Below are 24179 nucleotides of genomic sequence, written 5' to 3' on the forward strand. Positions count from 1 at the left end.
AAGTCACATTCGACTTGAAATGTTAATTTTCTTAAGTCTTTCCACACAGATACTGCCAAACCTGCTGAGTTTCTCCAGTACTTTGCTTTTATTTTAGGTATAGTAAAATAGTTGTCATATTTTTGTACTCAAAAGTTATTCTGACTCAGTCTGAATTTAAAGAATTGTGACTGAGTCTTAACTGCCCTCTGAAATGGCCTAGCAAGACAATGAAGACAGGTAAGAAATCCAAAATCAAAACAACCATCCAGCATTGAAACAGACACAGATGGTACAATGGCACCTAATTAAGAATGCAAAGTCCTCGTTAGCATCTGGAGACTTGCATCAAAATTGGAACAGCTATCCCACAGAATAATTAAGCAATAATCTGATATTGTGCAAAAGATGTGTTTTTACGTCTTACCAAGTTCCAGACTGATCGGCCAACATCCATGGAATATCTTGTGCTGAAGGCTGGATGGATTCACTGGAGGTTGTTAAACAGGATTCATTTGGGAGTGTGTGGCTCAGAAACATTGATTTCAGACCCTATGAGGTTTCACTGCTCTAGTACAAATATGAGCAAGCAAACACAGTCTGCTGACAACCCATCTACCATCTTCTCTCAGCTAATAAAGCAGTACACCACTTTGTAAATGCCACATGGAATAAGTATGAAAATCTATCCTAGATGGAGACCTCACCCCATCACCAAAAGTGGTTCACGAATCCCATGTGAGAAGGTTAGTCAAGCCCAGACGGGAATATCTGCCAGACTGGCTTGGGTCTGTCCCCTCAAATCTACTTGTCACAAATATATCTAACCTTGACAGTACTGGTAAGAATGAAGTTTGCACATTCTTTGTGGAGGTAAAGCTCCATCCTCACTGAGAACACTTCAGTGCATTGTGCAGCACCATCACTGTGCTCAACGCAAAGTGCTGTGCACAATGTTAGTCTTCATATTTAAGGAATGATACAATTGCATTGGAAACTGGAAAAAAGATTCACTCAACTAATTCTTAACATGAAGTTGAAAATTTGTAATATACCCTTTAGAGTTTAATAGTATGAAAGGTGATCTTATTGAAACATATATTGAGGAGCCTTGACAGATGATACTGAAAGATGCTTCCCCTCAAGGCACAAACTAAACAAGGAAACCCAAAGATAAACATATGGTGCTCGCCATTAATATGCAGATGAAGAGACTTATTTATCTCAACAAATCATTAGTCTCTGCAATTCTGTTCCCAAAGAACAGTGGAGCCAGAATCATTGAATATTTTTCAAGTTGAGTTAGATTGCTGACAAGGTAAACAGAAAAGTAGAAACCAGAATTGGATGAAGTATGGTTTTATCAAATCATGGAGTAGGTTCGAGGGACTGAAGAGCTAACTTTGCTACTAACATCTGGCATTGTACTACAGGGCTATATGTTTTCAAGCTATGTTTACATAATGTCTCAGAATTTGAAAAGCTTACTCTTCTTACTTAAACCACATGGTTGATTCACATTCTATTTTGCGTGGAGCTTTATAACTGTAAGAGGATTAACAGCTGCTATTATAATGATTAGTTCAAAATCATCAGCTGAGCAGCTAATTCACCAGTGTTCAAGAGACTATAAAATCAAATAATTAATTACTTTTGCTGCTTATGTTCCAAGTATCTTTCAATAATTTATGGTGTTTTCATTCTTCTAGTTGCACCAGAGTAAGAGTAGCATTAATTTGTGGGATATTTTATTTAAATGGTAAACTGTTTCTTCAATCACTCTGCTAAAAATATGCAGTGAGAAGAAATTCCACTGAATTGAAAACATATATTTAATAATTGAGGAGATAACAAAAATAGAAAATGCTAAAAAAAAACTCAGCAGGTCTGACAGAGTTACAGAGTCACAGAGTCATCCAGCAGGAAACAGACCCTTCAGTCCAACCAATCCATGCCAGACATAACCCCAAACTAAACTAGCCCTACCTGCTTGTTCCTGGTTCATATTCCTCTAAACCTTTCTTATTCATGTACTTATTCAAATGTCTTTTCAATGTTGTAATTGTACCCAAGTCCACCTCTTCCTCAGAAAGTTCATTACAGATGCGAACCACCCTCTGTGTAAAAACATTTCTCCCATGTCTTTGTTAAATCTCTCTTCTCTCACCTTAAAAATGTGCCCCTAATCTTTAAATCCCCAATCCTAATGAAAAGACAACTACCATTAACTCTATACCCCTCATTATTTTATAAACTTCCATAAGGTCACCTCTCAACCTCCAATGCTCCAGTGAAAATAGCCCCAGCCTATCCAGCCTTTCTTTATAACTCAAATCTTCCACACATGGCAACAGCCTGGTTATTCTCTTCTGAACCCTCTCCAGTTTAATAATAATCTTCTTTTAACTCAGTGACCAGAACTAGCCACAGTATTCCAGAAGAAGCCTTACCAATGTCCTGTTAAAACCTCAACATAAATTCCAAACTCCTATACTCAAAGGACTGAGTAATGAAGGCAAGAGTGCCAAATGCCTTTTTAACTACCATGTCTATATGTGACATAAACTTCAAAGAATTATGTACATGCATCCCTAGGCCCCTCTGTTCTACAACACTACCCAAGGCCCTACTATTAATTGTATAAGCTCTACCCTTATGTGGTGCACCAATTGCAATACCTCACATTTATCCAGATTGAACTACATCTGCCATTTTCAGCCCATTAACCCATTTGATCAAGATCTCTTTATATTCTTAGAAGACCCTCTTCATTGTCCAGTATGCCATTAATTTTGGTGTCATCCACAAACTTATTAACCATGCCTTCTATATTCTCATTCAAATCGTTTATATAAATGACAAACAAAAGAGGACCCAGAACCAATCCCTGCGGAACATCTCTGGTGACAGACCTCCTGTCTGAAAAGCAGCCCTCTACCATCACTCTCTCTCTCCTACCATTAAGCCAATTATGTATCTAATTGGCAAGCGCACCCTGAATCTCATGTAAGTTTACTAATTAGTCAACTACGTGGAACCTTGTTGTCCAATGACTTCTTCAGAACTGAAAGAGAAAATGTAAATTGGAAAGAACAGAAATGGATTTCTTTTTTAAAAATGTATCAGTAGTTGACTCTAAGCATAAAGTAAATTTTGTTCTTTGTTGTATGCAAAAATACTTGATAGGACATAGTTTTTATGTATCAAAGAGTAGTTGAAAATTTGAGTTTTTATAATTATTCAAGGCTTTCAGGATACTACTAAGACGAGAGAGTTAGGTTTTTATGACCATCATACAGTCTTTCAGGATACTACTAGTATGAGAGATTTTCAACAGCTACTAATTCATCGACTTCCATTCCACTGTACCAAATTGTACTACAACAGAATATTTGAGGTACACACTTCAATATCAATATTGTATCATATTCCTCGACAGAGCCAATTAAAAAATATTTGAGTTAAAGCTCACAATGTTTGACATACAGAAAATAAAATGGACAAAACAAGAATTATAGATTAATTTACATGCCATATTCCTACAATTCCATAAATTATTTATAACAGTTATGATTTATTGCAAGGAAGGAGCCTGTTTAACGGCTGACAAAATATAGTTTTACTTGATATTTAAGTGTTATCAGTACTTACCAGTTTTGGGGGGACATTTCACCTCATGGAAGCTACTATTACTTTGGCCCAGTTCCCATGGAGCACAATGATGCTTGTGCCACAAACACCTAATACCTGGACCAGCATTCAAGCAAAGATCTTCACTGAAGGCTTCACAGCTTGAAGGTTTGTATACAAGGACATCATTCAAAAGCATACTAGAGAAACCACCAAACACATACATAGACCTGGAAGAGGAAGAGAAAAGCATTATTCATAAATATGTAAAAACTTATTTCCCAATGTATACAGCAGGTACTAAAACAGGATAGCATGAACACACAAAGTAATAAGTCACAGGTGTGTACAAAATTTCCCAACATAGGTCATCAGTTCAAGTAGGAGGTACAAAGTAAAATCAGCAACATCCCCCACAAGTAATCAGGAAGTGTGTTGACGTAGTCTGCTCAGGACTGGCAAATACATTCTTCAATACCCTTTCATCCAAAGCATGGGCACTGTTTTCAATTTAAGGGCAGAAAATGCAACTTTAAAAAGGTCAGACAAACATAATATGAAACAATGGCATATAAAAGTTTGTCTCACAATTTCTATCCCTAAATTAATGCACTCGATGAATGTTTTTCTATATTTCACATTGCTAAATGGAGAAAATAATGCCAAACTTTAGTCAGTTATTGACAAATGCCAGGAAGGATAATAGGGTAATAAAGAAAAGTTTCTTTGACCACCAAGATAAATGGAATGGGAAAATAGATACAGAGGAAAATAATGGACTCACCCATTGCTTACAACTGCCGTGTGTCCAAATCTATTGAGGTCACGATGCAAATTGGGTTTTGGAAGTATTGTCCATTCATCACAGGCTAGACAAAAGAATAGCATTATGTTTATAAGCTTAGAAAATGTGAGATTAATGACTAATTACTCTAAAAATTATTAAAATGTCAATGTTTCTTTTCACTTGTTTACTGAAAACAAAATTGAAACAAAGAATTGGGCAGTTTAAATGTTAATTTTTCAAGGAATGGAAGTAACACAAAATGATAAATCATATCAAGACAACTGTAAAATGAGAGAAACCTGCTAAAATTGAACTTTTATGTTTAAGTCAGTGAAGCATCTTGAAATGAATAGCAGCTTTAAAACAGAACTGGGCAGACATGAAATATCAGGCAATACAACCTAAAGTGTAAATTTATCTCAAATGTTTCTTTGGGCTGTGGTATGTTGCTTTCTGTTTATTCACAATATTATTAAGAATATAGTCCTTTGTTAACAAGGAAAATGAAACAGTATGGACATACAGAAAGGTTTTGTTTCCTTCAAAGTATGCTTTGTAATAAAGATGCTTCAAAATATATTGCGAGCAACAAAGAAAAAATGCAAAGAAAAGAAAAGAAAAATATTGTTAATATTTTACATATTTGCAAAGAAAAGCAGCAAAGAAAAATATTGTTTCTCCTTTGATTTGATTTTTGACTTTTTTACGTGGACTCAAGTACAAAATTACCGGAGTATAGTGAAAAATGTAAAATGTCGCCAAACAAGGCACAATCTTAAGTACAAGTACTTAGGTACAGAATCTTAAGAATAAGATAGAAATGAAGAGCAAAGTTATAAATTAAACATCGCAGCACTTATAGCATAATGTAAATCTTACAAAAGGTTAAAAGTTACATATTACAGTAGAAAGTAAAGAAATAAAACTTAAAGTTCAGACATTATAGTCTTTCTTAAGTGCTTAGTCAGTGGAACCACACTTCAAAGAGCCACCTCAAGACCAGAAGCACATCGTAAGGCCACGCCAGGCCGAGAAACTGCCACATACCGCCAAAAGACCACCATGCCGGACCAAGAGACTGCCACACACTTGAAATGGTACCAATTCATATTTTGGAAGACCAAAACAATTTCTTCGGAATTACCACTACAGATTTACACTAAATAATTGACGGATTATGAAGTATGTGCTTAGTGGAGAAGGTAATCTTTAAATTGTCCTCAATTATAATTAAATGTCCTTTTTGGTTTGCCATGTTTGCATCACATATAGTCAAGGTGGTTAAAAAGGCATTTGGCACATTTGCCTTCATGGCTCAGCCCTTTGAGTGCCCCATGTTGAGGTTGTACAGGACATTGGTGAGGCAACTTCTGGAGTACTGTGTCCAGTTCGATCACCCAGTTATAGGAAGGATATTATTAAGCTAGAGAGGGTTCAGAAGAGAATTACCAGGATGTTGTCCGGTATAGAAGATGCGTGTTATATAGAAAGGCTGGGACTTTTTTCACTAGAGCGCAGGAGGTTGAGGGGTGACTTTATACAAGTTTATAAAATAATGAAGGGTATAAAGAGAGTTAATGGTAGTTGTCTTTACCCTAAGATGGGAATTTCAAGACTCAGGGGCATATTTTTAAGGTGAGAGGAGAAAAATCTAAAAAGACATGAGGGCCAAATTCTTTACACAGAGAGTGGTTCGCACGTGGAATGAACTTCCTGAGAAAGTGGTAGATGTGAGTACAATTACAACATTTAAAAGACATTTGAATAAGTACAAGAATAGGAAAGGTTTGGAGCGATATGCGCTGGGAGCAGGCTGGTGGGACTATCTTAGTTTAGGATTATGTTTGGTGTGAACTGGTTGGACTGAAGGGTCTGTTTCCATGCTGGATGACTCTATATGCAGTATGTTCTACATAACGGGTAACTGCACTCGGACTTCATTAACCCAGAATTCCAACCTAACAATATTGTAGGAATATTAAGGGAGGCCTGATAGAATAGCCAGTGAATGCATAAAGACAATCTAGGACTAGGGAATGTAACATACAAAATGAAGAATGGTTTTACAGGAAAAAAGTTGGGAAAAATCTCTACATGCAAAAAGTAATCAAATGGTGGAATCTTTTATTCAATAGTTGCTGCATCAGTTATTCATTTTAAATACAACATTTGTTGATATTAATCTAAAATTTGCTGAGTTAGCCAACATGAAGTGAAATTGAGTGAGGAGAAAACATATGAAGCCTGGTGATAACTTCATAAATAGTAAAGTCCTTGGTTTGAAAGTGTCATGTTTTGCTAAAAGAATGTTTATGTGTTTACATCAAGCATTGTAACTTAGCAGTATTGGATTGAACTGTCACAGTAACTCCGAAAAGGCTGAAGTTTTGTTTAAAAACAGAGTGAATTGGAGACAATAATGTGGATTATTTATCAGCTGAATTTGTGAACATAACACAATTCCACTGTGTAAATATCATTCAATTTGATCAGATGTAAAAGCAAACACGAGCTAAAGCTAAGATCAAGGTTTGTTAAAAGCAGTAAGTTTATTTTCAAAGAGACACACAAAAGTCCTAATGAGTTGATTAAACTGGTTATGGTAGTTGAAGTGTTTGTGATGTTTACCAGTGGTCAAACTAATCATTTGCCGGATGTGCAGCTTCTTTGAATGGAAAAAGTATGATACAACCTTGCCTTACTTCACAAGTAATTGGTTCTGAGAGTGGAGGTCCTATGATCAGAACCTAGAAATTGGGACAGATCTGGCTGATCACCTGTTCTGGTCTAATCTTCAGACAAGTCCCAATAAAAGCATTAACTTGTGATTGTAAGCATTGTATGGGCAAAATTTTTAATGTTTTATTTGCACCTTGGATATCAAGGCAGTTCTAACAACAGAATATACTCAAAGTTAACCTGTACCAGGAAAATGGGATTAAAAGTCTTATTAGTAAATTAATAGATTACTGTTGGCCAAATTTCAAGATATGGGGCAAAAGCAGATATATCGAGTTAGATCATATATCAGCCAGGGTCTGTTTGAATGACAGAATAGGAGTGAGTGCCTAATTGTCCTATTGCCATGCTTCTTTCAATATCCTCACTATATGGTTTGTAGCAGTACAGGAAAGATGTTCTTTAACAAATTGGCAATAGCACACATTAGTTTGATCTACTGACAGCTGGCATGTATTCAGTGAGTCCTCTGTTGTAATGATTTGAGTCTTTTGTTAGATTACTTCTTGGATATTGTCAAATTTTAACTGATACATGCAAGGCTGCCACATGGAATAATTCTGGAACATTGTCGAAGCATTGTGTAGACTTAACAGTTACATACAGCACCTCTGGAAATCATTTCTCCAAGGTCTTCAATATTATTGAGACCCAACTCCATAAAGCCTGACTCTACGTTCATTCCAACATCCACAAATGGCACTGCCCCAGTAGACCCATCATTTCAACTTACTCTTTGCCTCATGGATCTACTTTTTAAAACTTTGCATTCATGATTTTTCTGTGGGTCTGTTGTACATTAATAAATTCCTGGCCCTAAAAACTGCCATTCCTCCTCCTTGAATGGATACCCAACCAAGCAACTATAATAACTCTTCTTTGCCTAGTTGAATATGCTCATACTTTAAGGCTTCTTCTCATTTTATTTAAATAGAAGATGTTGCTCTGGGAGCCTTTACAAGTCCAGCTGTAGCTACCTTTCTACCAGGATTTGGCAAATATTCTGGCTTCCAAGCTAACTTCTTCTCTAACCTCTTTTTGCCAGATCTTACTTTCACCCCCTAAACTGGAACATTTCATCAATTTGTTTTCCAATTTCCATCCTTACCATACTTTAGAAAATGAGGCTGGGAAACAATAATGAAGCAAAAACAAGTAGCAGAGAAATTGAATACTTTGCATCAGTCGTCATAGTAGAAGACATTAATGGCATTTCAAAAATACTGATCAAACAGAATAAGAGGGAAAGGAAATAAATGCAATAGCTAATCACTAGAAAAAAAGTATAAGCATTAAAGCTAATAGATTCCAAAGACCTGATGGGTTGAATTTTAGGTTATTAAAGAAATTAGCTACAGAGATAGTGGACACAGTGGTTAAATTAAAGAACAATTTGATTCTGGAAAAGTTCTGCAGGATTGGTAAACTGCCAATATAACATCCGTATTCAAACAAGAAAGGATGCCAAAAACATGTAACTAGAGACTGGTTAGCTTAACATCTGTCACTAACAAAAAGGTTTGAGTCTGTCATGAAGGATGTAATAGCAAAGCATTTAGAAGTACACAATATAACAAAGTGAAGTCAAAATGGGTTCATAAAGAGGAAATCAAGATCAATAAATTTAGGAAAATTTATGAGGAGATAACAAATAGGTTAGATAAAGAGGAAGTCAGTAGATGTAGTATATTTGGATTTCCAAAAGGCATGTGATAAAAATGCTACACATAAAATTACTTAATAAGATATGAGCCCATGGTTTTGAAGATAGCATATTAGCATAGCTGGGTGACTGGCGAACAAACAGGAAATAGAGTTGGGATAAGGAGAACATTTTCAGGATGGCAACCTGCAACTCGTTGAGTGTCAGAGGAATCACAGCAGGGGCCACAATTAACCACAATTATTTACAATATATAATAATGTTTTGATTGAGGGAACGTAATGTACTATTTCCAATAATGCTGATGACACAAAACTAGGTGGGAAGCAAATGGTGATGGTGACAGTCTATAGAGGGATATAGACAGATTAAGCGTGTTAAAAACTTGACCGGCGGAATATAATGTGGGAAAATATGAGGTTACACATTTTGGCATAAATAGTAAAAGAGTTAAATATTATTTAATTGGAGAAAGACTGATTTATGAGTGACAAAAAGCAAGCATATACATTCAGCAAGTAATAGGGAAAACAAATAGAATATTGGTCTTTACTTTCAAGGGAATGGAATATAAGAACAGGGAGGACTTGCTAAAACTGTACAAGGTATGAGATCCCAACTAGAATAGTGTCAGCAGCTTCGGTCCTCTTATCTAAGAAAAGATATATTGTCTTTGAAGACAATACAGAAAAGGCTCACTCGGTTGATCCCAGGCATAGAGGATTTTCTTATGAGGAGAAGTTGAGATAGATCAACACTTTGACACGTCTTGCACCGTCCACCATGACAGTCCTACATGTTAAAGAACTGAAACCAACATGGTCATTCTAAAAGATGAGAGACATAACAAACAATCCAGGTCTTTTTCAATATATAATTTCAGTTGTATCACACTGTAAACTTTTGCTATAAATTCTGTGTCTTACAATCTTATCCTCCACAACCACCTGATGAAGGACCAGCACTCCAAAAGCTAATGCTTCCAAATAAACCTGTTGGACAATAACCTGGAGTTGTGTGATTTTTAACTTTGTACATCTCAGTCCAACACTGGCATGTTCAAATGCCATATTACATATGTCTAATAAATAGCACGTGCAGAGTGAAAGGAAACATACTTGTGTTGATTGTCAATAAGTCCAAGACATAGCCATGATGATTAAGCCGACACATTGAACTAATAAAAGTACACTTTATGTGTCTGCCCTCAGCGACTTTAACTAGGGCATGCAAAGAACCCGCCAACCAATACCAGCAAATACATTGAGTCAGTCAACCACTAGGCAAATTGAAGAATTTCCAGGTAATCAATCACATTTTGAATGCAAATTACTCTGCAAATCAAACCATTTCAAAGTGAATGGAGCAATTCAGTTATATTATTTAAATGCTCTGCCCAGTTTCAACTTGCCTCCTTTACAACTGAAACAATGCCTGGCAGTTAACTGTCAACCAGGATTAATGGATTCGTTCTCCGTGACAGCAATTGTACTGGAATCTACCAGCCAACCAATCAGTACTCTCCTCTCATTTCATGAGAATTTTAATTTTCCCCACAAATTGTATTCTGGCAAATTGTTTTGATGAATGCAAGACATAAACTTCAACAAAATGTAGCTCTTTTTCAGCAATATTCAGATTCTGTTCAACCAAATAGCAATTTGGTAATAGCCTATTAACTGGTACATATATGGGCAACATGGTGGCTCAGTAGTTGGCACTGCTGCCTCACAATCTCAGGAAACCAGATTCAATTCCAGCCTTGGGCGACTGCCTGTGTGGAGTTTGTACATTCTTCCCATGTCTGCATGAATTTCCTCTGGGCGCTCCAGCTTCCTCCCACAGTCCAAACATGTGTAGGTTAGGTGAATTGGCCATGCTAAATTGCCCATAGAGCAATAGGGTAGGGGAATGGATTTGGGTGGGATACTCTTTTGGAGGGTCAGTGTAGATTTGTTGAGCCAAATAGCCTGTTTCCACACTTTAGAAATTCTATGATATAGCTATGGTCAAACATCAATTGCTAAAAAAAAACAGTAGTGCAGAGTTTCAAATACTTAAGGGTTGAAGCATTCCAGCACAATTTAGAAAGATCATAATGATATTGGAATACAGAATATGAGCAACATCTGATTTCATCTCCGGAAATTCTTTCTGCAAGCTTACCTAGTTTGGATTACTGAGAGATACTAGGTAAGACACCTCTGCACCATTGCCTATTCTAACGAGATGAATTCATTTGATTGTTCCTGAACTGCATTTATGATACACTCATGGGATCTGCATTAAGCTACAAATCCAGTCTCCTTGATCTAAAATAAATGAAAACAGTCAGTGAAAGACTGTTCATGATTCCCTGACAATGATCATTCTCAAGTAACAAACATAGATTTATGCACTTTTTGAAAAAGATTACTCAAGTCACAGTAAGCAAGTAAGATTATTCCAATGTTAATGGAATGTACAGCACAAATTGGAGCTGATTCCACCACAGAAGGTAATTGCAGTTATCCCGATGGACCACACCATATTGAGTTTTGAGAAGATTTGTAGCTCAGGTGGAGGTTTTGGATGTAGATTTGCTCACTGAGCTTGAAGGTTCATTTCCAGATGTTTCATCACCCTACTAGGGTAACATATTCAGTGGGTATCAGGCGAAGAACTTCCGAAAATTCCTTTCTATTTATACGTTTGGGTTTCTTTGGGTTGGTGATATCATTTCCTGTGGTGAAGTCATTTCCTGTTCTTTTTCTCAGGGGGTAGTAGATGGAGTCTAACACGATGTGTTTGCTGGTAGAGTTCCAGTTGGAATGCCATGCTTCTAGGAATTCTCATGCATATCTTTGTTTGGCTTATCCTAGGATGGCTGTGTTGTCCCAGTCGAAGTGGTGTCCTTCCTCATCCGTATGAAAGGATACTAGTGAGAGACGGTCATGGCTTTTTGTGGCTAGTTGGTGTTCATGTATCCTGGTGGCTAGTTTTCTTCCTGTTTGTCACCATCCTTGCACGGTATTTTGTAAATGACATTAGTTTTGCTTGTTGTCTGTATAGTGTCTTTCAAGTTCATTAGCTGCTGTTTTAGTGTGTTGGTGGGTTTGTGGGCTACCTTGATGCCAAGGAGTCTGAATAGTCTGGCAGTCATTTCTGAGATGTCCTTGATGTAGAGGAGAGTGGCTAGGGTTTCTGGATGTGTTTTGTCTGCTTGTTTGGGTTTGTTCCTGAGAAATCGGCAGACTGTGTTCATTGGGTACCCATTCTTTTTCAATATACGATACAGGTGATTTTCCTCTGCTCTGCGTAGTTCCTCTGTGCTGCAGTGTGTGTTGGCTCATTTAAATAAAGTTCTGATGCAGCTTCATTTGTGGATGTGGGGTGATTGCTTCTGTAGTTCAATATTTGGTCCGTATGTGTTGTTTTCCTGAAGACGCTGGTTTGAAGTTCCCCATTGGCTGTTCATTCTACTGACATCTAGGAATGGCAGTTTGTTGTTGTTTTCCTCCTCTTTCGTGAATTGAAGGTTTCCTTTTATTTGTTTCGTTTAGTGATGACAAAGGTGTCATTCACGTAGTGGACCCAAAGTTTGGTTGGATGGTTGGCAGAGCTGTTTGTTCAAGTCTCTGCATTCCTGCCTCTACTAAGAACCCTGATATTGGAGATCCCATGGGTGTTCCATTGGTTTGTCTGTAGGTTTTGTTGTTGAATGTGAAGTGTGTGGTAAGACATAGGTCCACTAGCTTGATGATACTGTCCTTGTTAATGAAGTTAGTGGTGTTTGGTATATGTGTCTTTGGGTCTTCTAACATTGTAGTCAGTGTTTCCTTGGCCAGGTTAATGTTGATTGATGTAAACAGGGCTGTTACATCAAAGGAGACCATTTTTTCATCCTATTTAAAGCAAATTACTGCGGATGCTGGAATCTGAAACCAAAAGAGAAAATGCTGGAAAATCTCAGCAGGTCTTGCAGCATCTGTAAGGAGAGAAAAGAGCTGATGTTTCGAGTCTAACTGACCCTTTGTCAAAGCTTTGACAAAGGGTCAGTTAGAATTCGAAACATCAGCTCTTTTCTCTTCTTACAGATGCTGCCAGACCTGCTGAGAGTTTCCAGCATTTTCTCTTTTGGTTTCATAATTTCATCCTGTTCTATCGTAGCGTTTTTAATGGTCTTCAGGAATTCTTGGGTGGAATGGATGGAGTGGCATGAGTCTTCTACTCAGGTGTTTTAGTCTTTGTGGAGCTCCTTGGCCAATCTGTAAGTTGGTGTTCCAGGTTGTGAGACTATGGTTCTGAGGGGGTCTCCTGGTTTATGAATTTTGGGTAATCCATAGAAGCGTGGTGTGTTAGATCCATCTGGTTTCAGTTTTTGACAGTCATTCTAAATCGAAGAGACTACATTGAAAAAGCAAACTCACTACTTACAGATGCCAACACTTACCAACAAGTGGCAACAGACCCGACCCAACAACTATAGAGAACCGAATCATAGCCCTACTCAAAAAACTTCAGAAATACAGAGAAATAAATAAGATCGACTTCCAAAAAATGAAACCAGGCGATAATATTATTAATTAAAGTAAGACATCAGTTATGAAGGCAATTTGAAGAAGACAGTTTTATTTTCTGAAGATGACTAAAATGAGATTTGATAGAGATATTCAAAGTCATGAGGAATCTTCCAAACTAGATATCAAGAGAAACTGTTTCACCTTATGAAAGTATCAAAAATGAGACACACAGACTTAAATATCTTTCGAAACAACCAGGAGGGAATTTTGTTGAAATAAGTCCTGAAATTTTGGAATGCACTGCCCAAGAATATGATATTGGTAGGCTCAGTGCAGGATTTCAAAAAGGAAGTTAGACCATTACCTGTAGAGGAATGTGCAAGACTAACGTGTGGAGGAGGGAATGGCACTAAGTAAACTGCTTGTTTGGAGAGTCAGTGCAGGCACAATAGGCTGAATGACCTCCATCTGCACTGTACAATTCTGAAATTTTGGGAACCATTTTGGATGAGATATTTTACTATCTTTTCAATTGTGGGCTGAAGAAAAATGAATGTTTTAAAAAAACAAGGATTGTGAAAAGGCTTACTGCACTTCTTAAAAGCAAGCTAACTGACATTAACAGTGGTGTTTGTTCAAGCTTTGTGAGAGGTCTACTCCTGTATTCCTTTTAGATGGGATGGAAGTCACTAAAGCTAATATAAAGAATATAGCTGGGATGATCAGATGTTTACCCTCCCGTGGTTTTAAAAGAAGTGCGAACACAGCAGATGACCTAACTAATGTGTTTTAAAATTCTCTCAATTCTGAAAATGTTCCTATCAGTAGTGATACATCAATTTGTCAATCTAAAATAGGTGAAGGGCTAACCAGGAAATAATTAGTCAATTAACATCCACTGACCACCTGAAGAAAGAGAGGTGCTCCGAAAGCTAGTGCTTCCAAATAAACCTATTGGACTATAACCTGGTGTTGTGTGGTTTTTAACCTTCAAGAAAAGGCTACATAATTAAGGATAGATTAACTAAACACCTGAAGTCTTTCAAATAATATGGGAAAGCCAACATGGAGCCAAAAAGGGTAGCCATATCTAAGAAATTTAAGTTGGCAAAACTAATTGATAGGAGAGTGTTTTTGGATAATAATATTGACTTTTCAGAAGGTGTTCAATAAATTCCCTCCTAAGTAGTAATTTATACAACTGGTGGAACTGATTTGTCTATGATGATCATTGCGTGCATTAGGTGTACATATTGTGAATTATCTCCAGTCTGGAAACAATTACTCTTCTTATTTGTTGTCTGCAGTCTAACTTCTCAGCATTGTATCTAGCTTTCAATTGCTCTGAAATAGAATCTAGAGAATGGCTCTTTTAAGTGCCCCTTGTTTTTAACCCGAATCAATTTCCAAGCTACCTGTAATTGATAGTTTGGAAGCATGAATCCCAAGAACCATATACACTAAATGTGCAGGAATGATACACCTTCATCATCAAATTTACGATAATTGGGTAATTTGCTCTAATTATCTGAAAGCTGTAATTAGGGATAAGATGTAGGAAAATACTGCATCTTTCATCAACCACCTCTATCAGCTCCATCAGGCAAACAATGAAACAATCTATACAACCTAAGTATTCTACCCTTTTGGAATGTGTCATGCTTTAACTCCATATGGTTTGCAATCAGGTAACAGTGTTAATTTCAGTAATTTCTCAAGATCCAGGGGAAATGCATTCAAGGTAGTTTGGACAGAATCTATAACTCAAACTATTACATAATTTATGAAGGAAAGCTGGGAAAAAGTAGGCTTTTCAATCTTTCAAGAAAGCTGAGGGAAAATAAAGTGGCAAACAGCATTTAAAAAGTAAATATATATTACTACTGCTATGAAAGGGTTCAGAAAAGATTTACAAGGATGTTGCCAGGTTCGGAGGATTTGAGCTACAGGGTGAGGCTGAATAGGCTGGGGCTGTTTTCCCTGGAGCATCAGAGGCGGAGGAGTAATCTTATAGAGATTTATAAAACTATGAGGGGCATTGATAGGGTAAATAGGCAAGATCAACCACCCTGGGATAGGGTAGTCTAGATCTAAAGGGCATTAGTTTAGGGTGAGAGATGAAAGATTTAAAAGAGACTCAAGGGGCAACTTTTTCATGTAGAGGATAGTATGTGGATGGAATGAGTTGAGAGGAATTGGTGGAGGCTCGTACAATGGCAGCATTTAAAAGGCATCTGGATGGGTACATGAATAGGAAGGATTTGGAAGGATATGAGCCAAGTGCTGGCAAATGGGACTAGATTAGGTTAAGATATCTGGTCGGCATGGATGAGTTGGACCCAAAGGTCTGTTTCCGTGCTGTACATCTCGATGACTCTAAGAGGCTGACAGTTCTGATTGAAGCTTATGGAACTGAAAATAAAATATTGATCTTGTTAGGAAATGGCTGTGCAGCAGGAGATTAAACAGCAGAGACAAGTGGATAAGTATTCTAATTAGTAGATCGACTGATGATATTACTCAAAGACTCATGAAGGGGCCTCACTTATTGACCATTTTTTTTATAGTTGGCTGAGGATTTAAAAATAATCACATACCAAGCTACTGAGGACAGAAAAACAGACAACATTGTAAACCACATGGATGGAAGGAATATCTATCATACAGAATTGTTATGGAGCAGGTGGTGGTCATTTGGCCTATTGTGCCTGTATCAGACCTTTCACCTTGTGCCAATTTCCTGCTTACTATATATATCCAAATACTCATTCAATGCCCTTGATGCCTTAATTAAACCTGCCTCCACCACATTTCCAGGCAGTACATTCCATATCTAATGATTCGCTGTGTGAAAAAAGTTTTTCTCACATCATCGTAAATCTCGTTCTTTTATCCTTTACGAATGGGAATAGCTTCACCCTGCCTATTCGGTCAAGCCCACTGATAATTCTTAAAACCTCTTAGACCTTCTTTTGGCCTCTTGTCTTGAAGAGAAACAGTCCCAATTTATTTGATTTATCTTCATATCTGAAGTTTCTTATTCCTAGAACCATCCTTTTAAATTGTTTATGCACTCTCTTCAAGGCCTATAATATGGCTTGCACAATTGTACACAATACTCCAGCTGAGGTTTGACGGGTGTCTTTTACAAATTCAAAACGTCCTTGGTCAGGTATACTAAACCTCTATTAATAAAGCCAAGAACACTATGTATATTAACTGCTCACTCACCTGTTGTATCATCTTCATTGATATTGCACACATATACACCAAGATCTCTCTTCACCTGTACCCCTTTAGAACTGACCTATAGAATTAGAATATGCCCGATGTGATATTTTCTTTTAAAGTGCTTCTCATTCAAGTGCATCATTTCACGCTTTCCTGCAGTGAACCTCATCTATACTTACCCATCCATGCCACCAACTTGTCACTTTGGAGTTCCAGATTGTCCTTAAATTTACAATTCTTCCAAATATAGTATCATCTGCAAACTTGTAAATTGTTCCCAGCACACCAAGGTGTAGACTATTTAAGTATATATTAGGAAAAACATATGTCCCAATATTGGTCCCTGGGGAATCCACTGTAAATCTTCCTCCATATCCATTGACCATTAACTGCTCTGCTTCCTATCACTCAGCCAATTTTGTACCCACATTGCTACTGCTGTTTTTAATCCATGACGTATAAACTTGCTACACAAGTCTGTTCTGTGGCACTGTATCAGATGCCATCTAAAAATCCATGTATATCACATAACAGCATAACTCACATGAATCCTCTTCAAAAAACTCCAGTAAGTTAGTTAAACATAATTTCACCTGTAGAAGTCTGTGCTCAAATCTGTAATCAACTAGTCTTTTTCCATGTGATCATTAATCCTGTCTTGAACAATTGTTTGTATGAATAATAGCTTCAATTATAAACAAAAGGGCAAAACTGCAGCAATACTGTAGACAAGCCTTGTAAAAAATAAATCACATAGATTTACCAGAATGATACAGCACTGCAAAATTAAATTACAAGGGAAGATTACACTGGAAATTGGAGGACAGCAGATATGATCCCACCCTTAAAAAAAATGGAAATACAGAATGATTTGCCTAAATTCAGAAGGGAAAATGCTAGAGTCTATTATAAAGGATGTGACAACAGGCCACTTCGAAAATATCAGCCAGATTGGACAAAGCCAACATAGATTTATAAGACCATAAGACCATAAGACATAGGAGTGGAAGTAAGGCCATTCGGCCCATCGAGTCCACTCCGCCATTCAATCATGGCTGATGCGCATTTCAGCTCCACTTGCCAGCGTTCTCCCCGTAGCCCTTAATTCCTCTAGACAACAAGAACCTATCAATCTCGGCCTTGAAGACATTTAGCGTCCCGGCTTCCACTGCACTCCGTGGCAATGAATTCCACTGGCCCACCACTCTCTGGCTGAAGAAATGTCTCCGCATTTCCGTTCTGAAATGACCCCCTCTAATTCTAAGGCTGTGTCCACGGGTCCTAGTCTCCTCGCCTAACAGAAACAATTTTCTAGCATCCACCTTTTCAAAGCCATGTATTATTTTGTACGTCTCTATTAGATCTCCCCTTAATCTTCTAAACTCCAACGAATACAATCCCAGTATCCTCAGCCGTTCCTCATATGCTAGACCTGTCATTCCAGGGATCATCCGTGTGAATCTCCGCTGGACACGTTCCAGTGCCAGTATGTCCTTCCTGAGGTGTGGGGACCAAAACTGGACACAGTACTCCAAATGGGGCCTAACCAGAGCTTTATAAAGTCTTAGTAGTACATCTCTGCTTTTATATTCCAACCCTCTTGAGATAAGAGACAACATTGCATTCGCTTTCTTAATCACAGACTCAACCTGCATGTTTACCTTTAGAGAATCCTCGACTAGCACTCCCAGATCCCTTTGTGCTTTGGCTTTATTAAGTTTCTCACCATTTAGAAAGTAGTCCATTCCTATATTCTTTTTGCCAAAGTGCAAGACCTCGCACTTGCTCACGTTAAATTCCATCAGCCATTTCCTGGACCACTCTCCCAACCTGTCTAGATCCTTCTGTAGCCTCCCCACTTCCTCAGTACTACCTGCCTGTCTACCTAACTTTGTATCATCGGCAAACTTCGCTAGAATGCCCCCGGTTCCCTCATCCAAATCATTAATATATAATGCGAACAGCTGTGGCCCCAGCACCGAACCCTGCGGGACACCGCTCGTCACCGGCTGCCATTCTGAAGAAGAACCTTTTATCCCAACTCTCTGCCTTATGAAAGAGAAAACACATTTGACAAATCTACTAGAACTTATTGAGGATGTAACTAGTAAAATAGATATGGCAAATATGCTGTATTCAGATTTTCAGAAAGTTTTTGATAAAGCCTATGAGGTTAGCATGCAAAAAAAGCACATGAGATTGACATAGATTGAGAACTGGTTAGTTGAAAGCAAACAGACAGTAGGAATAATTGGGACATTTTTCATATGGAAGGCAATGATTAGTCAGGAACCAGAAGGATCCATGATTGGGCATTAGGTATTCATAAAATATGTCAACAATCTGGATGAGTGAATCATCTTTCCAAGTTTGCCCATGCCATAAAACTAGGTGTGATTGTGAATGGTGAGAAAAATACAAAGAGGCTTCAAGACAAGTTAGACAAGTTGGGTGAGCATGGAAATAGATGGCAGATAAAACAGAAGTGCATGGTATTGGGGTCATGTATAGGTCGGCAGACAGGAAACAAACAGAAGGAATAAATGGGTCTTTGTCACATGGCAAGCAGTAGCTTGTGGGGTACTGCAGGAATCAGCTATTCACAATGTATAGTAATGATTTAGATCAGAGAATGAAATGCAATATCGCCAGGTTTGCAGACGACCAAGCTGAGTGGAACGTTGAACTGTGAGCAGCTTGCAGAGATACTTCAGTGTCTTTCGGACAAGTGGAATGAGTGGGAAAATGTATGGCAGTTGAACAAAAATGTGGATAAATGTGAGGTTGTCCACTTCATAAATCAGGACATAAATAGGTAGGCAGATTATCTGAATGGTGATAAATTTGAAAAGGGCAGGTGTAACCAGACTTGGTTGTCCTTGTACATTAGTCAGTGAAAGTAAACATACAGGTATAGCACGTGAAAGTGACAGCAAATGGCACATTGGCCTTCATACAAAAAGAATGTGAGTACAAAAACAGAGATGTCTTACTGCAATTAAACAACTAATCCTGCAGAACTCTCTGCCATATCATGCACTTTCAGCCAAAACATCGAATATTTTCAAGAAGAAATTAGATATAGTTCTTTGGGCTCAAAGGACAAAGAATATTTAGACAAAGCAGGAATAGGGTCAACTGTTGCCTGATCAGCTGTAATCATATTGAATAGCAGAGCAGACTCGCAGGGCTAAAATGCCTATTTTCAATACTTCTTTGGCAGATGCAGTATAATGTAGAAAAGTGTGAAGTTATCCACTTGAGTCAGGAAAACAGAATGGATGAGTCCTATTTAAATGGTGATTAATTGGAAGATATGGCCTTTGAAAGCAAACATGCAGGTGCAGTGTGTATGGAAAGTAAAATGTATTCTTGACTATTATTACGACAGAATTTCACTCAGGGTGGTAACTCTGTGGAATTCTCTACTACAAAAGGCTGTGGAGGCCAAGTCACTGAAATTACTGAATATGTTTCAGGAAGAAATACATTTCTAGACATTAATTGCATCAAGAGGTATGGGGAAAGTGCAGAATTATGACACTGGGATGGAGGATCATCCATGATCATATTAAACATCACAGTCAGCTTGGTGGGGTGAATGGCCGACACCTAGTCTCTACATTTAGACTAATGTTGTATTCTGTATAATTTAGAACTATAAGTGGGAATTGGATTAAAGTTTTCAAGCTACAAAGGGAAAAAGTGTTAGGATGAAAAAGAAGAGCTATTTCCTCTGATATGAGATCCATACACTCAGGAGTTAGTAAAAACAATTAGAGCTAAGCTGTGAAGACAAGAGGGACTTCTGCACACTGTTATGAAGTTGAGGTTGTGTACCGTACCTTTAAGAAAGCTATTTTGCACTGAGAGCTTGCAAGGCACCTGTCATGTGGCTGACTAGCAGTTTCAGAGTGTACTAGAAAATTGAAAATATGTAACATTTGGCTGTGAAACAAAGACCTGAGTTTTTGATGCTGTTTTCACAATAGTTCAAATTTAAACCAATAAGGATACTAAAACCCAATCGAATTTGAATTTTACTGTTTTGACAACATTAATCCAATGAGACGATCCGATGTTTGGGATATAAAGAAGCTAGCATTTCGAGATTGGCCAGAGAGGATGAATAACTGACACCTAGAGAAACAGACTTCATTCAAAACCCTCTCTATCAAAGGTACCTTTTCATTTGAAACATCTTTGTAGCAAAAGACTAAAGACAATCCACGGAGATCTTCAGCCAAAAGGATGACACCGTAGACAACAGCCATTGTGTGGTTTTGAACTTAAGTTGAAGTAATTTTAATACAGTGTTTTATGGGAACAGTATATTGTTATAGAGTGAGAGGCAGATAACAAGCGTTTAAGAGAAGAGGTTTAGAGTTATAAATAGTAGTTGTTAATGAGTTGAAGAATAATTTTTTTTTGCTTTAAATAACAGAAGTTGGGAGTTCTTTGCCACTCATACTTTAACAGATTACGAGGCGAGATGAGCTTTTTCTGGGTGTTTGGTTTAACTTGCAGAAGGGTTCGCCACCATGTCGTAACAACACAAAAGGTTGCCAGAAACTTGCAACTCTCTTTTACAAAGAACATTGGTATTACATCAGCTTTAATTTTACATCTATCAACAAGATTTTTGTTAACTTACAATCACAAGGAATGTGGAGCAAGAAGAGAAATATAGATACAAGATTATAGATACAATATAGATACAATAGCCACAATCTCACTGAATGACCAAACGGGGTTGATGGGCTAAATGCTCGACTCCATTCCCATGTTTCATGAATTAAAGCTTAAAATAAGTCATCAAATTAGAATTAAAATTTCACTGGCCAATTCCAACATGCCACCAACTTTCTGTTCTCAGTAAACTTGAGGCCATCTTTAATTCTATCCTCATCCAATTCATAACAGGATCCATTCATCTACCACTCGTGTGTTCATTCGCAGACACTGGTTCCTGGTTAAACAAGGACTCTATTTTAAAATTCTCATCCTTGTTTTTAAATCCTCTTATGGTTTTGTTACTTCCCATCACTGTAACTTGCCCAGTATCACTACCTCCAAAACCAAAAGAGAAAATGCTGGTAAATCTCAGCAGGTCTGGCAGCATCTGTTAGAGCTTTGACAAAGGGTCAGTTAGACTTGAAACGTCAGCTCTTTTCTCTCCTTACAGATGCTACCAGACCTGCTGAGATTTTCCAACATTTTCTCTTTTGGCTTCAGATTCCAGCTTCCGCAGTAATTTGCTTTTATCACTACCTCCAAGATATTTTCATTCTGATAACTCTGACTAGATATCCTTAACTTAATCATTTTACTATTTGCAGACATACTTTCAACTGCTTAGGCCCCGAGCCCTGAAATTTAGTGTTGGAGGTGGATAGAAGATTATCATGGATATTATGGATAGAAGATTAGCAAACTAATAGAGGACAGAGAGTTGACATAAGGGGGCATTTCCAGGATGGTAACTTGTCTAGTGCCACAGGGATCAGTGTTGGGTCCATGATTATTTATAAGATACATAAATGACTTCTAAGAGGAAAGTGAATTACAATAGCAAAGTTTGCAGATGACACAAAAATAGATCTAAAGGCAAGTGCAGAGGATGACATAATTTTGACACAAAAATAGGTCCGAAGACAATTGCAGAGGATGACACAATTAATCTGCAGAGGGAAATAGACAGGTTAAGCCAGTGAACAAAGACACTGAGAAAATGGGAGGTTATGCACTTTGGCAGGGAAAAAAAAGGGAAGCTGAATATTATGTAAATTCTAATGCACAAATCGCAAAAGGAAGGCATGTGGAAAAACAGCCTTCATTTCAAGAAATGGAGCATAAAAATAGGAAGCCTTGCAAAAACTATAAAAGGCAGTAGTCATATTGCAAGGAATTTTTGACCCTTATCTAAGAGAAAATACACTGGCATTGCAGACAACCCCCAGAAGATTCATTAAGTGTGAAGGGACTTTCTTACAAGGAGAGGATGAGTCTGTACTCACTGAAGTTAGAAGGATGAAAGATGGCCTTACTGAAATATACAAGGCTCTTGAGGGACTTGACAAGGAAGATGGGAAAGGTTGTTTTCCCCTTGTTGGACCACAGAGCATAATCTCAGAATAAGAAGTCACCCTTTCAAGGCAGAGGAGGAGGAATTTCTTTTGCCGGGGGATAGTGAAATTGTAAAATGCTTTACAGTAGAGGGTTGTAAAAGCTGGGTTGTTCATTATATTCAAAGCTGAGATGAACAAACTTTTTTAGTCAGTCAGGAATCAAGAGTTTGGGGAAAGAGAGTGGAAGATCATCAGATCATCTATGATCTCACTGACTGGCACAGCAAACCTGGTGGATTAGATGGCTAATTTCTGCTCCCATGTCTTCTAGTCTTATGGTTCCCACTTAAATGATCCACTTTTCTCTTCTTTACATTTTGAAGTTCCAAAAACCTAACTCTTTGACCATGTTTTTGGTTGCTTGCTCTAAAATCTCTATATGTGGCTTGGTTTTAATTTTTCCTCTACACTGCCCATGCCATGGCTTCAAATGTATAGGTGCTTTATAAAATTTTATTGTAGAAATATTCTGCAAAAGCAGTGGTTAAGCTGCTTTTCTCACTAATTAACATGTTAGAAATCCTGCCACATTTTCATTTCATTTCATGACAAAACAAGGCAAATTCAAAAGTCAAACAAATGTTTTCATCCCTATAATAATTAAAATTACATAAAAATCTATGTTTTTTCCAGTATTTTCAAATGTTAATGTGCTTCAGTCAAATGTTTTGTAATTCATGGATGAATCAACCTACTGATTCTATTTTAAAAACACTTTCCATCAATAATATGCTGTTTGCATTTTCTGTACAAACACTATTCATTATTGATTTCACATTTAATTACTTGGGAAATAACAACTAATTATCTCTCTGGCATACTTAGAGATTACTTAAGGTACTACTATCAAAGTTGTAAATCAAAGTTACGATCCACAGGAGCCTTACAGAAAATTTTCCACATTGTCACTAGTTTATAAAATATCGAACTATATGTCAAACAACTTCCCAAATTCCTTTCAGAGAAACAAAGCAAATCACTTTATAGCAATTCTAAAAACAAGAACATGTGTTCACACAAAAAAAAAGCCTCTGCTTTGGATTTGTACAGAAAGCATAGGTTTAATTATGGTAGTTTGAGCATTCTCAGCATTGTGAGAATCCCCATTGAAACCAACATTTTTAAATGAAACATAAATTTTGCAGGCACCAACAGAAATTATTGAAAACCAATATTTAACTGTTTCAGTCTTTTCCTGTAGTGCCAACTATACAAAAGAATTTAGAAACATCTTAATGCAAAGAGCAAAAGGAAAGATTCACCCTGTTACACACCAACAAATTTTCATAACCAAGCCTGGGGAAGTTTATTCACTTTAAGATTTCTTTATTAACTGGCTTTTCTGAAATTCTCACAGTCTCTCACAGGATCATACACTCTTTTCAGCCTTTTTCCTGTAGTACTGAAAAACTTTAAGGCACCTTTTCAGCACTATATCCTGGAGACTTCCACAAACTAAACTTTCACCCTGGAGACTTCGACAGAACTGAAACTGTCCTTCTACTGATACGATTTCTTCT

At 37.4% G+C, this 24179-nt stretch overlaps 1 protein-coding gene across 3 annotated transcripts in view; it reads right to left on the reverse strand.

Moving 5' to 3' along the window:
• Positions 1-24179, reverse strand: part of atrnl1b (attractin-like 1b) — a 928830-nt gene that overhangs the window by 708007 nt on the left and 196644 nt on the right. For all 3 annotated transcript variants that reach the window (XM_072557357.1, XM_072557356.1, XM_072557358.1), the window contains 2 exons: positions 4394-4478; positions 3631-3839 (listed from right to left, as the gene is read on the reverse strand). In XM_072557357.1, the coding sequence (XP_072413458.1) occupies positions 3631-3839; positions 4394-4478 (294 nt within the window). The remainder of the gene's footprint in view (positions 1-3630; positions 3840-4393; positions 4479-24179) is intronic.

The sequence above is a fragment of the Chiloscyllium punctatum genome, chromosome 38 (genome assembly GCF_047496795.1).
Source record: "Chiloscyllium punctatum isolate Juve2018m chromosome 38, sChiPun1.3, whole genome shotgun sequence".
Classification (NCBI taxonomy): Eukaryota; Metazoa; Chordata; class Chondrichthyes; order Orectolobiformes; family Hemiscylliidae; genus Chiloscyllium; species Chiloscyllium punctatum.